The sequence below is a fragment of the Capricornis sumatraensis genome, chromosome 15 (assembly GCF_032405125.1).
Source record: "Capricornis sumatraensis isolate serow.1 chromosome 15, serow.2, whole genome shotgun sequence".
Taxonomy (NCBI): domain Eukaryota; kingdom Metazoa; phylum Chordata; class Mammalia; order Artiodactyla; family Bovidae; genus Capricornis; species Capricornis sumatraensis.
The window spans coordinates 57433889-57447488 of NC_091083.1; the positions used below are offsets into that span (position 1 = coordinate 57433889).

The window sequence follows — 13600 nt, forward strand, 5'->3', positions numbered from 1 at the left end:
TGTGATCTCCAGCCTGTGACCTGTCATGGATGACAGGAGGCTCCCGGCAGCGGACCCACCCACCCCCACGGCCCTGCAGGTGCCCCAGGGTCTAGTAACTGTATGTGACCAGGGCAGCAAGGCCAGTGCCAGGCCGAGGATGGCTGCAACCTCTGAAGAGTTGCTTCCTTTTTCTAAAGAAGAAAAAAAAAGGCACAAGAGAAAACCTCATTGCTGGCCTCAGTAGCAGAGTTGCACTCCATCCATGGCACGCCTGGGGTGGCTGTTCAAGAAGCCCCCTCCCTCAGGTGCCCTCCCCAGGGTAGCCAGACCCCCAAAGGCTGCACACGCCCATGCTGGTGGGAGGGGCTGGCCAAGCGGACCGCAAGATGGAGCAACTGTGACCCCAGCACGAGGGTCAGTGTGAGCACACGGTGACCCCACCGAGCTCTGTGGGAGTTAGGGTTAGGGCTACAGGTGCTGCGGCCAGTGGGACCCCCCGAGGTGGGGGCTGGGCTTGCCCAGGAGCCCACAGGGCAGGGGCTGCCTGGTGACAAGTGGAAGACACTGTCCAAGCCCCCAGGGTGCAATCATCCTAGCACGTCACAAGGTGCCCACCAGTGGAGGAGAGAGGAACCTGCCTCCAGATCACCTGCCCTGCCGGACTTGGTGGACAACTGCAATTTCAATTTCAGAAGCCGCCCAGACCAGTCCATTCTAAAAGTCCTAAAACATTGAAAAGATAGCAAGAGAAACGGGGAGGGGAAAGGGGGGGAGGGGATGCCCTGGAATGGACCTGACTGGCTGTGCTGCCCTGCTGGTGAGGCGAGGCGAGGGGGCAGGGTGGAGGGGAGGGGGCTGGGTGGAGGGGAGGGCGCTGGCGCTTCTGGAACAGAGGCTGCTGGGCACTGTCCAGGGAAAACCCATGCTTTATTTTGATTTTCTGAAGCATCCATGCTTGGGTAAAACAACCTCCACCTCCCCACGCCAAGCCGCCTGCAGCTCCATCTTCCACACAGGACTGGTCAGTGGTGGACGCCAGCTCAGGGCGCCTCAGCTCACAGCTCCTGGCAGGGAGAAGGGCCGAGTCCACAGCTCCAGGTGCTTCTCCATGCAGCTGGGGTCTCTCAGCCCCCAGGGAGCTCCCTTCCCTGCCACTTCTCCCCCATCGGAAGAGTCTTGGAGAGATTCTTGGGGCTCAGTGGCCTTTGGGAACCCTGGAGGGGTTCTGCCCCCCATGAACATTGGAGGGTCATAGACCCCTCGCCCACCCACTGTGCATTTCCATCAGGCCTTGGCTCCCAGCTTGAGATCCCCATCGGGGTCTTGTGCTCAGGAAGACCCCAGCCCTTCCTCCTGCCAAGGGCATCCTGCATTTCTCCACGCGCCTCCAACGCGGTCCTCCCCTTGGCTTGGCTGCCACCCTGTATGCCCAGCTGGACAGGAGGCTTTATCCCCTTGACCACTAGGAAAACCAAGGCAGAGAGGGGCCCAAGCAGAGTGGTCGTGGCTCCCAGGGTGGTGTGTTGAGAAGGACTCAAAGCAAGTCTCTGAGCATCAGGAGAAGGCATGAGGTTGACCTGCGATATCTGCCGGGGTCAGGGAGGGGCCAAGGAGGGGGGAAAGAGGTGCTGCTGCCCCCATCCCCGCAGGCGACCCCAAGTCAGGACCACAGGAGCTGCGCGCTCACCTGGCCTAGGACAGGAAGGTGCGCACGCAGCTGCGGACGGGGGCCCTGCAGATGGGGCACTGCTGCAGGTTGGGCGCGCACTCGGCACAGGCCAGGTGGCCGCAGGGCACGAAGACGACGCCCACTGTGCGGTCCAGGCACACCCTGCATGTCCGCTCCTCTCGAAGGCGCCGCAGCTGCTCCTCTGCATCCTGCACGCCTCCCGGTTCTCCGCCCGGGGGACCTGTGACACCGTGCCCACACCTTGACCTCTGCCCTCTGTACTGGCTGAGGGCAAGGCAGGCCAAACAGGGAGTGCCCGTCCCCACTGTGGAATGCAGGAGGGCCAGCCCCGCCCAACCCCAGATGGCTCTCACCCTCACCTGACTCCAGGGCACTCTCCACCTGAGCCTCTATTCTGGGTGTGAGCAGCTCAGGCCCTGGCGGGGCAGGAGCTGTGGGCAGTTAGAACAGACGTGAGGTTCCCAGGGGACCTGAGGCCCAGCCCTCAGCTGACAGGCCGCAGGCAGTGTCTAGCCCCAGCTCCCCTGCCCGCAGCACACCAGTGTCCCAGAGTCCACTTTCCACCAGAACTCTGCCTGCTCAGCCCATTGTGCAGTGGTGATGGATGCTCTGTGCCCGGCACCATGGGGGCAGCGGGAGCATCTGTGCCCAGAGGGAATAAGGAAGGAGAGGTGGGCTGTGCCCAGAGACAGGAACATACCTCTGGCCCCCACCACCCGGCCCCCGTCCTCTTCCTGGAGCAGGTCGGCTACCAGTTGCGACGTGGACATGCCGGTCAGCGCCATCTGATGGTACTTGCGCTGCAGCAGCCCTTGCACTTGGCCTGGCCTGAAGCCCATGCGAAGCACGGCCTGGACTGCTGGGCACTGGCTCCATGCTGGCCACCCCTGGCCGCCCCCCACATCTGCAAGGCAGAACGAGGGGTGCTGGGCCAAGGGCAGGCAGGGGCTGTGGCCTCAGGGTCCCAGCAGAGGCAGCGGCCGGCCACTGTGGCCCGTCAGCAGGGCCACGTCATCATTACAAGGGGCCCTGGCGCCATCACGGCCGCTGCCTCTGTGTCCAGAGTTGTGTTCCCAGGGCCTTTGTCAGAGGTGCCACGCACAGGAAAGACGTAAACCTGATCACAGAAGCTGACTAAGAGCCGGGTACTGCTCCCAGGGTGGCACACAGACTCTTGTTTGATTCCAGGTGAGGTTGGCACCAGGCCTACTTCACAGCTCAGTGCACTGAAGCTCAGGTAGCACAGTATGGACCCAAGCCTGGAGCCCCTCAGACCCTGGGCACCGACAGAGGGCAGAGGGCCGGACTCTGTGTGATGGGGACAGCGACCGGTCAGCTCTCAGGCATGGTTGGCTGATGGCAGCCTTTCCCGCTATGCCCCTCTGCCCTTCTCAGGGCTGGCCATGCCCACGGCAGCCAATTCAGGGGTAGCAGGGGCCTCTCCAGGGCCCGGGACACATGCGCAGTGCCCGTGTGAAGCCCCCCAGGGAAGCAAGCCCAAGCAGCACACCCGCAGGCCCGGCCAAGCAACCTTCACTCTCCTGCTGTCCTGCAGGCAGCACACCCAGTGGAGCCGGCCGTGGTGCAGGCCAAGGTGCCCAAGGGATCCAGCACAGGCCGTGCATCCCGGCTCACCTGAGGGGGTGGCAGGACCCACATCTTCTGGTTCCTCCGACCGGTCCTGGAAGGAGTCAGAGAACCCCTGTGCCCCGAGCAGGCGGAGGAGCAGGGCTGGGGCAGGCCCCTCACCACCACCACCTGAAGCCCTAAGGGCAGGAAGGACTCACCCAGGAGCCCGGTGGGCAGCAACAGGACTCCTGAACCCTGCAGACAAAGTCCCTTCCTTTTGTCCGGAGCAGGAACTCACACCTGAGGAAAGCGGATTCAGACATGACAGCCTAAAGGCTTGGGCTGTCAGAGGACCCTGCACTGTCCAGGTTGAGCCAGGGGACCCCTGCTTCCCCCCGCGTGGTGGGCTTTCTGGGAAGCTGTTTTGGAGACAGAGTCTTGAACATCAAGGGAGAAATAGAAGTGCTGTCCCCAGAGAGTGCCCCCATCCTGGTTCCCCGAGACACCCTGGGACTGGGGAGGGGAGGTGGTACCTGGGGAACCACCTGGCATGCTCGGTCCAGGGGTCGTCACCTCGCTCCCAGCTCTGCAGACCCCCGTAGCAGAAGAAGCACCTCACCTTGTCCTGCTGGCCTGGGGTAGAGCCGAGACACTGGTCTTGACCACACTGGGTCCCTTGTATGGCTAGGGGCTTCCTCCCTGGGCTGGGGTCAGGGCTCCCAGGTGGCCTTTCCTTCTAGGGCAGGGCTCTCTGGGGTTATTTGTGAGCCTTGGGGGCTCCCACTGGCCTTCACCATCACTTTGCTTGGCATTCTCCTTGGAATTCACATGCACTCCATTTCTCAAAGGTGGGATGGGGGGTACCAGGCTTGGGGCACTTGCCAGGATCCAGGTGCGTGTTAGGGAAGGGGAGGTGGGGGAAGCCCTGGTGTCCCCACCCTGCACTTCTGCCCCAGGTGCCCCCTCTTAGGATGGATTCCCAGGGATGGAAAGAAGGGGGGCTGTGTGCTTCCAGGCTTGGTTTTAGAAGCTCACAACTCCCTAAACGGGAACGGGGACCTCATCTCTCTACCCCTGTGGCTGTCACCCCTGCCTCACCCCCTACAATCAACAGATTTGGAGCAGAGACCTCAGATCAGGGGCTGCTACAGCCATCCCACACCACCAGCCCTCTGAGAGCTCTCCCTGGACCCTGGGGCCGGTGGATACCCCACACCTCCCGTTCCTCCTCCTGGCACCTCTGACACCAACACTGTCCCCCCAGCACAGGTCTAACTGCTCCATGCTGTTCTGGCGTCTCCCCAGGTCTGAAGCACAAGAGAGACTGTAGGGCAGGGAGCAGGTGTAGAAGGGCCGTGGGGACCCCCGGGACTCACCGGTGTGGAAGAAGCCCGCAGCGGCCAGCAACTCCGGCGGTACCACGGCACTCAGCGGCCAGTCGTAGAAGGAGGCCAGCCGCAGCTCCTCTGAGCCCATCCCGGGGAAGGCAGGCCTCGGGGCCAGAGCAGCACCATCTTCCTCCTCCTCCTCTGCCAGGGGGCGCAGCTGGCCCAGGATCTGCCCATCCGTGTGGTCCTGGCCTCCCCAGGACAGGGCGCTGTCAGTGCCCTGGCCCTGGGGGTTGCAGAGAGAGTGGGCTCCATGTTGCCCCCGAGGGGGACGGCCGCCAGCTGCCCAGTGGCTTGGCTCTGGGCCATAGCACCAGCACTTGGTCCTGTCCTCAAGCCCCATAACGAAGACAGCAGCCCCGACGAGTTGTGACGAGTGATGGCCCTGGGCGGTCAGTTCTGGAATGTGCCCAGCCAGCCCGCCCCAGCCTCCTGACCCCTGTGTCTTGCTGGGGGACAGCAGTGACCTTTACTCCAATAGTAGGGCAGTAACAGTCCTGCCCCCCCAGATGCCCTGGGTGGGGGAGCAGCCAGGGGCCGCTGGGGCCCGCCACTTTCTGGAAGGGGCCAGTGTGGCAGCCCGTGTCACATGCTCGCTGCAGCGGGACTGTGTCACGGGGCCCCTGGCGGGGGCCTCAGCAACAAGGCCACCGCAGTGGGGGCAGTGGTTCTCACTATCTTCTGCAGGACAGGGTGGGGTCTCTTGGCACAAAGGGAGGGACTAGAGCAGAGGGAACCCTCCCAAGGCAGCAGAGGGCTGGTTCTGGCTCTAGGACCTTAGTGGGGGAGGGGCAGGGGTGGGTTATGCTCTCTGTTATGCTTGGGTTATGCTCCTGGTTCCTGGGCTGGGAGCCAGGGGGGCCTCTGAAAGCAGAAGGTTCCAGATGACAGTCAGTGCTGCCTGGGGAGGGGAGGGCAGCACCCACTACAGGGACGTGGGGCAGCCACGGACCCAGGGGCGCCTAGTGAAGGGCTGGACCTGGGTTCTGGAGTGGATTACTTGGATGTTCTCAGAACCCTGGAGCCCAAATGGGCCCAGACCATCCCTGTGCCTGGTCCAGCTGGGCAGGAGGCCCTCAGCAGGCCATGCAGCGGCTCCTGCCCTTGGGCCTTGAAGGTTCTGTCTCCTCCCTCAGCCTTAGCCTCCAAGGGATCCGGAGGGGAAGCCACACACAGTAAGGTCAGTCTTCCCATTTGAACTGCATCCCCGAGGCACTGTGGCCCAGTCACCAGAGTCCACAAGTAGTCATCAGGGGTGACCAAATCACCCTTCTCTGAGCTTGGCATCCTGTCTTCCCCCTCCCTGCTAGGTGTGTGCCCAGCTAGCCCAGGGAGCCCCAGCTCCTGGTCTGGGGGCCCCCAGGTGGCTCCAGGCTCAAGTAAAAGCCATTGGCCACATGGGGGTCCTCCTTCTCTGGATGGGCTGCCCTCAAACCTGGTCAGAGCCCAGGCTCAAGGGCCCCAGTGTCCCCAAACCCACCAGTGAGGGAAGATGGGGAGGACTGTAACCCTGGTGGGCAGAGCAGGGTCCCAAGGACAGAAAGGCTCCAAGGTGGAAGGGACAAAAAGGAAGACCAGATAGGGTGCGGGCCCTGCCCCACACAGCCCCCTCCCTGGAGCACAAACCTCCTCCTTGCTCCCTAGAGCAGGGCGAAGGGGAACAGGTTCTGTGGGGCCCTGATAAGGGCTGGGGAGGAGGGGCTCAGCGGCCTCCATGCCGGACTGGCAGGGTGGGCCAGGCACAGTGAGGGTAACAAAGAGGGTGGATGGAGGGGTGTTCTCACCCAGGCCTGCAGCCCTGCCATGTCCCCCGAGCAACCCTCAAACCATCACCACCCCACTGGGCATGGAGCCGCATGAATCCAGCACAGAACAAGGAGCCCAGGCCTGCATCCTATTCCTGGGTGGGTGGGGGGGCGGGGGCTGCAGTCTCACCCTCAAGGGGATCCCATAGGCATCCTGGCTGCACCAGCCGCTCAGCCCCATGTGGCCAGGGTCCCATGGAGTCCTGGGAATCCTCTCCTAGCAGCAGCCTGAGCCACATGACTCCCTGCAGCTGCCCAGCGGCTTGGCCCTGGGCTCCGGGTTTACCTGCAGGAAACCCTAATGAAGTATGTGGCTGGGTGCCTGTACCCCTCCCAGGCTCCTGAGCCTGGGCTGCCCATCCTGGTTGGTGGACCATGGGATGAAGGGTGAGCAGGCAACTGGAAAATGTGGGCTGAGTCTCCCAGGACACATGGGCCCCAGCCTCGGGATCCTGGTCCTCGCCCTCTCTACTCCAGTTCCCCAGCCTGTGTGGAAACATTGCCACCTCTAGTGACTCCAGCAAAACTAAGGAGTGCCACACTGGGACAGCCCTCTGCCCTGCCCACCCCCACCCTTTGGTGGATGGGGAGGAGGACCAGAGTTCCCAGGTGCTGGCTCTCCAACCACTCCTATCTCAGCAGGGAAATCACAGCCCCCAGGTTTGCTCTGAACCCTCTGGAGGTGGGGACTGGCCAGTCCGAGAACCCTCTGAGATGGACTGGCAGCAGGGGCAGCGACCCCCAGAGGCATGTCTACAGTCTGTTCCCTCAGATCCTGAAGTTTGGGGGCTGGGAGAGGAGAAACATCTCCCATACTTCTGAAAATTCCACACATGCATTCTCCAGGCGCCACCCACCCCATGGTGGGCTCTCCCCAAGAAGGGAGAGCCAAAGTCCCTGAGCTGAGGGAACCCCCCCGATACTGTACACACACCAGGAAGCAGGTATTTCTGCAAGCACATCCAAGTGTGGGGCTGCACAGATGAGGGGCTGAGAGGGTCACCAGCAGAGCCGTGGGCATCTCAGAAGAGGACCAGCCTTGGCCTCTTTGCCTGTTTGCATCTATGGTTGAAATTCTCAATACAAGGAGTTATTCAAGTCTTATTTATTCAATTAAATAGAAAGAAATCAGGAGCTAAAAATAACAATCATACCCTTGTTCCGGAAATTTCGAAAATACTGAAAGCATGAAGAAAATGGAAGTCACCATCTGAACCAGCTCTGGCACCACCAGGGCTGATTTCCAGAACCGACCTTATCTGACAGCTGCTTGGGCCAGAGTTCCCTGGAGCCCCTCATGTTTCTTTGCAACTCTCTGGGAATTTAAAATTATTTCAAAAGAAGCAATAGAAAAAAGCTGTCAGCCTCTCCTCCACTGGGAGGGTTCTGCTGTTACTGTTTTGCTGTTTTCTTTCAGACATGCTCTGTGTGTTTGCCCCTTTTCCTCAAGTAATGCTGTATGCCAGCTTTTTTTTTTTAATGGGCACATACTGAGGTGTTTTTTTTTATTTTTATGGGGGGCAGCTTCCCTGGTGGATCAGGTGATAAAGAATCTGCCTGCAATGCAGAAGACCTAGGTTCAATCCCCAGGTTGGGAAAAATCCCTGGAGAAGGGAATGGCTACCTACTCCAGTAGTCTTGCCTGGGGAATCCCATGGACAGAGGAGCCTGGTAGGCTACAGTCCATGGGGTCACAAAGAGTTGGACATGACTGAGCGGCTAACACTTTCACTTTCACTGGGGTGTTTTTGGTTTTAGCTTCTTTTTTTCTTTTTGTAAGTCAGTTTTTAAACATGAATGAGTATTGGCCAATGCCTCAGATGGCTCCCCTGACAGTCTTGGGGGGGCATTTCACTTCTTTACAGTGAAATCTCCCCAAGCAGGATGATGCCAGAAAGGAGAGGCCGGGTAGGTCATCCCAACCTGTTTAGAGACAGGAGCCCAGAGATGATCCAATACCCCATACAATTTGCTCCCAGAGTCAGACCACACCCCTACTCTCCCCAAAAGATTCAGAACCAGCTGGGGTTGGAGAGGAATATCCCCAGTTTAGGGGTCCCCCCAGCTTGATGGGGCCTGGCTTGGGAAGGCCAGGCAAGAATGGTGGCAACCAGACCAGCATCATCACAGCACTTGTCTCCCTGAGAGCCACACGCCCACCTGAGAAAACTTACATGGAAAAGTCCATGCAGCTATTCGAACGTGCTCTGGCTTTCCTTCGAGACGGTGGAGACCAGGGTCACGTGGGTAGTGGGTAGACCTACTGGACTTATTCCCTTGGAATGAGGCTTCCGAGACCCGGATCTGAGTCAGCACCAAGCATGGGAGGGTGCTCATCAAGCTCGGTCAGGTCCAGGCCTCGGGCCTCCTTCCAGGCTCCTGAGTTTCCAGGAGACAGTGCTGGGACACGGGGCCTGCTGACCCAGCTAGGGGTACCACAGACTCCTCTGGGAAAGGGAAGTGGGGGCCCATCCCTGTACCCCCACCCCACCTCTCTCCTGGCTGAGAAAAGACTCCATGAGTTCCTGACTCGAAGGTCTGGGAACCCGGCTGGCCCAGGCACCACCTGACCTGTGGCCACAGAGCCAGAACTCCAGGTGATCACAGGGTACCAGGCAAGCACGGCAGAGCAGGCATGGGCTGGGGGCCTGGGGCTGGGACCCCTACCTTCCCCACCTACACTCAGCCTCAGAGCCTCTGTAGACAGACCCCACATGGCGGGGCATGCCCCACCTGGGACCCCACTCCTTGTGGAGGACAGGGTGGGGGAAGAGGGGAGAGCGGAGGGAGGGGGAGGGAGAGGGTGGAGGACGGCTTTTTAAACTCACCTTTAGGAAAGGGTGCTATGCACTAACCCACCTAACACCTGAGGCTGGGGTGGATCCCCCCAGAGCAGACCCTGAACGAAGACTGCGGTGGAAAATCTTTATTTGGGGGTCAGTGCAGAAAGCAACCAGAGCGGGTGGGCAAGGCACAGATGTTGGGCGTGCTTCTGCGGCGTCCTGGCCCGGGCACCCCTGCTCTGGGGCCTTGGAGCTTGTGCAACCTCAGCAGCAGCCCAGCCAGGCGCGGTGACTCCAGGCCTGCGGCGAGAGTCGCGGGCAGAGCCGCAAGCCACCAGCAGGGGGCGCTCGGAGAAAGCGAGCGCCAGGGCCGCCAGCCTAGACCCGCGCATCTCCCTCTGGCTGAGGTGGGCCCCGCCCACGAGCGGCTGTCTGGACCACAGCTTCAAGGCTGCCTAGGCGCCCCAGTCCGCATCGCCTGGGCTTGTGGAAACAGACGGTTTCCTGGGCGCGCGCGGCCCCAGGCCTGGGCAGGACGACCGGCTTGTCTCTGAAGAGGACCCAGCACAGTTGAGCCTGACTCGTTCCTGCCCCTTCCGCAAGCCCAGGTGACCCTGAACCTGAGCTGGGAGGCACGGCGCGGGGTAGGAGCGGGAAGGGCATGGACTGAGGCGCCGCCCAGGGGAGGGAAAGGCGGGAAGGCGGAGTCCGGAACATTCAGTGAGTGACCGGCCGACAGCTCCTGCGCTCACAGCTCAGCCGCCAGAGAGGCATCTCATGTCAGGGGGCCCAGCCGCTATACTGGGCTGGCGATGGGACCAGGTGAGGTGCCCACCCTCAAACACAAGGAGGGAGGTGGGGCACTCCCCAGAATTTTAGCAGGATGTGCCGCTAGACAGAAGAGGGTGATAAGACGTCTGGAGAGCTGTGCAGAGGGCCTTCTCTGTCCCAGGACAATTGCTGCAGGCTGCGGGCCTCCTTTCTCACACAAGAGGGCTGTCTGTCCAGCGCGATTCTGCTCCCCTGCCCCTAGGACCCCTCCTGGTGCCAGTCCCTTCCCCCGAGCTGGCCCCTCACTCCTGTCCCAGCTGCCTGCCCTCCCCAGGCGCCGAGCCCACCCGCAGCCCTTGATGTGTCTCGCAAGGTCTTGTCACACCGGCCCTCGGCTTCTCCTGGCGCTGCCCCTCCCCTCGTTTTGTGGCCACACAACTCCCACGGTCCCCGATCTCCGTGGACCTCTAGTAGAGTCCCCGTGGTGTCTTGGGGCCTCAAGCATTTGGCCCACACTGAGATGAGCTGGCACTTGGGGGTTAAAGCTCTGTGCTCACCATCTTGACAGTCTCAATACTTCTGTCTTTTAATGTATGCTTTGTAAAGTGCCATCTGATTGATGCTTTTGAACTGTGGTGCTGGAGAAAACTCTTGAGAGTCCCGTGGAAGGCAAGGAAATCAAACTAGTCAAATGAAATCAACCCTGAATACTCTTTGGAAGGACTGATGCTGAAGCTGAAGCTCCAATCCTTTGGACACCTGATGTGAAGAGCTGGTTCACTGGAGAAACCGTAATGCTGGGAAAGATTAAAGGCAGAAAGAGAAGAGGGCAACAGAGGATGAGATGGTTAGATGGCATCACCGATTCAATGGACATCAACTTGGGCAAACTCTAGAAGATGGTGAAGGATGGGGAAGCCTGGCGTGCTGTAGTCCATGGGGTCCTGAAGAGTCAGACACAACTTAGCAAGTGAACAACAACAAAGTCCCATCCACTGGGACTCAGGGCCACATTGGGGTCTCCCAACAGCCCTTCCTCTAGGACCAATTCTTGGCTGCCCACTCCCCTGTCCCCCCACCAGTGACCATCACTTCCCCTTGCCTCTGGGGGGGGGGTCTAATGGGGTGAACACAGAGGGACACTGATTAACAGGGATGGGCCCCAGGTGTCTACCAGGGTCTGTGTCCCCTCTGTGAGCCCCCAACATTAAACAGCAGATAATAAATAATAAACACTACTGTGGGTCACAGAGAGATGGCAGAGGGAAGGGAAGGCTCTTCTGGCTTTTGAAACAAGGGCCCAGGTTTCGCCCAGCACTATGGCAGCCCCACAGGACTGGAAGCTTGCCTGCATCACCTCACTGCCAAGGTTGATGCCTCCTGAGTTGGAATGATCCTGCAGAGCAACATATTCCCTGCTGTTCTATCAACCACCCCATAGGGTAAGTCCTGCTCTCACACCTGAGAGACTTCTGGGCCCCACACCACCTGGTACTGTCTCTGGGGACAGATGATGGCTTGCTGCTGAGGCCCTTGACCATGTGGAGCTCAGCCACCACCCAGGGGAAGAGCCCAGGGCTGCCTCCAGCCAGCCACAGATTAGCTGCATGGCCTAGGCAAGCTTTAGCTTCTGGGAGGCTTAGCGGCTCCAGGAAGCCAGAACCACCTCTATCTCATTCATTTGCTCTCTACCTGTTAGATTGTGCATCTCTCCTATGCCAAGCTGTCTTCCCAGCACTCAGCAGTGGACAGGGGCATGACCCAGACTGTGGGAGCTCATCTTCCAGTGGGTGGCAGCCAGTTCTGTGCCCTGGCTCCCAGTCCTGGCTGGTGAGTGTCTGCCTGTCCTGAGTCCATTCAGGGACCAACCCCAGGCAGTCACCCCTCCTGGCTCCATCTCAGCTCTGGTCCAAGGTACTCTGTTCACCCCCATCTCTCTCTCCTCTGGGTCTCGGGGCAGCATCTCTGCTCTTGAGCCTTCCCCTCAATGAATAGTCAACCAATCAGCACTTTGCAGGCTGTGAGGCATCCCCCACGAGGGGGTGGGGTGGCAAGGAGGAAAGACTGCTTCTATCCCCAGAGCCCCACAGATGCAGAGCACGTAGTCATGCTCAGTTAACACTCAGGGGATTAGTGACCCAATGAGACATTTGAAGAGAGGCGGTTTCAAAGATGTTCTGTAAATCACAGGAGGCCCGTCAAGTTTCCTCTGGAGCCAGGAGCAGGAACAGCAGGTTTAGGAGGTATGCAGCAGCCCCAGAGAAAGTACCAAGGAGGAGGTTTCTGGAAGGAGGCCATGAACCACAAGTTTAGGTGAGAAGGGGACCGGGGAGTGGCCGATGCCAGCACAGGTACCTCCATCACCCTCTGGTGAACGGGTATCTTTGTTTGCAGGCCCCAGGAGGCCAGCTGTTGGGTGAGTTCTGTCCAACCCCGGTGGGGCTGTTTGCTGCAGCAAACAGGGCCTATACCCTTAAGGCCCCACCCCCAGTTGGGGGAAGGTCTACCTGCCAGTGAATCCACAGGCCTCTTCTGGGAGTGACCTGCCAGTTCTAACACCATGCAGGTGGCCAATATGCGTGCCCTTTGACCCAGTGATCCTGCCTGCAGGAGCCTCCTTCTAGGTGTCCCTGCACAGGTGTGCATGTGCGTCAGGGTCAGCGAGGCTAGAAAGGCCTGCCTCCCACCTTGTTCCTCTGAGTACACAGATAAGGTGTGTTTGTTTTTGGCAGTGTCATGCGTCTTGTGGGATCTTAGTTCCCCCCATCAGGGATAGAAACCGGGGCTACAGCAGTGAAAGAACTGAGTCCTAACTGCTGGACTGCTGAGGAAGTTCTAGGTGAGGTTTTTAACCATGGGCTTATGTGCCTTTGAAATAAATAGAAAATCAATCCTTTTTAAATCATTTGTAGAAACATTTAGACAATCCCATCCCAGCTGGATATGGCAGGGAGGGGGTACCTGGGGGTGCCCAGTATACGGTGGGTTCTCTCTGCTGGACCTCTTGGCAGGAAACCCCTGAGTCACGTGCCTGCGTGGACGTGGCTCCTCCCCAAAGCTGAAGAGTGACCAGGGGTCAGGTGGGGGAGGGCAGGAGCAGAGTGTTCTGGGCAGTGGGGAGAGCTGGCTGGTCCCAGCACAGATCCTGGGGTCAGGCCATCCTCTCCCCAGAGGTCCCGGTCTGCTCTAAAGTCTGAGCTGGTCACCACCACTTGAGGCTCCCACATCCCCTCCCTGTGCCAGGAGCTGGGACAGTTTCTCCTACTCCGTTCACGGCCTGACCAGGAACAGGAAGCCCAGCTCCAGACTCTGTGACTCCATCCTTCCTGTGTCCGCTGGTTTGCCAGAGGAAAAGGCTTCCCCTCAGGGCTGGTCTAGGGGGCCTCAGGCCCTATGCTGGGCCCACAGAATCTCTACATTGGGCCTCTGAGGACCCTCTGCTCCCTGCTCTGGGCGATCCTCACGCTACCCCACCCCCCAACATCAGTGAGGACCACTGCCGGATTTCCCAGCTGGCTGGGTGGCAGTCTGGGGTAGGTCCAATGGTGGCTCTCAGATCCTGCCTGCCTCTTCCCTGGCCAGCAGCCTGATGTGGCTGCACCACCTGAGGCC

General features: G+C 60.0%; 1 protein-coding gene across 1 annotated transcript; it reads right to left on the reverse strand.

Moving 5' to 3' along the window:
* Positions 1-1674: 1674 nt before the first annotated feature.
* On the reverse strand, positions 1675-4972 carry BIRC7 (baculoviral IAP repeat containing 7). Its single transcript, XM_068987844.1, has 6 exons — positions 4618-4972; positions 3775-3874; positions 3460-3541; positions 3308-3353; positions 2032-2103; positions 1675-1868 (listed from the first exon to the last, which is right to left on the reverse strand). Exons 1-6 carry the CDS (start codon positions 4970-4972, stop codon positions 1675-1677), a joined length of 849 nt encoding a protein of 282 aa, XP_068843945.1.
* Positions 4973-13600: the final 8628 nt, after the last annotated feature.

Excerpts from the sequence above, each read along its gene's own strand:
- BIRC7 (XM_068987844.1), bottom strand. The coding sequence starts at position 4,972 with ATGGGGCTTGAGGACAGGACCAAGTGCTGGTGCTATGGCCCAGAGCCA. Across the intron at positions 3,875-4,617 it reads TGCGGGCTTCTTCCACACCG|GCCAGCAGGACAAGGTGAGG; the intron begins GTGAGTCCCGGG and ends GCTCTACCCCAG. Across the intron at positions 2,104-3,307 it reads GGGTCCTGCCACCCCCTCAG|CTCCTGCCCCGCCAGGGCCT; the intron begins GTGAGCCGGGAT and ends AACTGCCCACAG.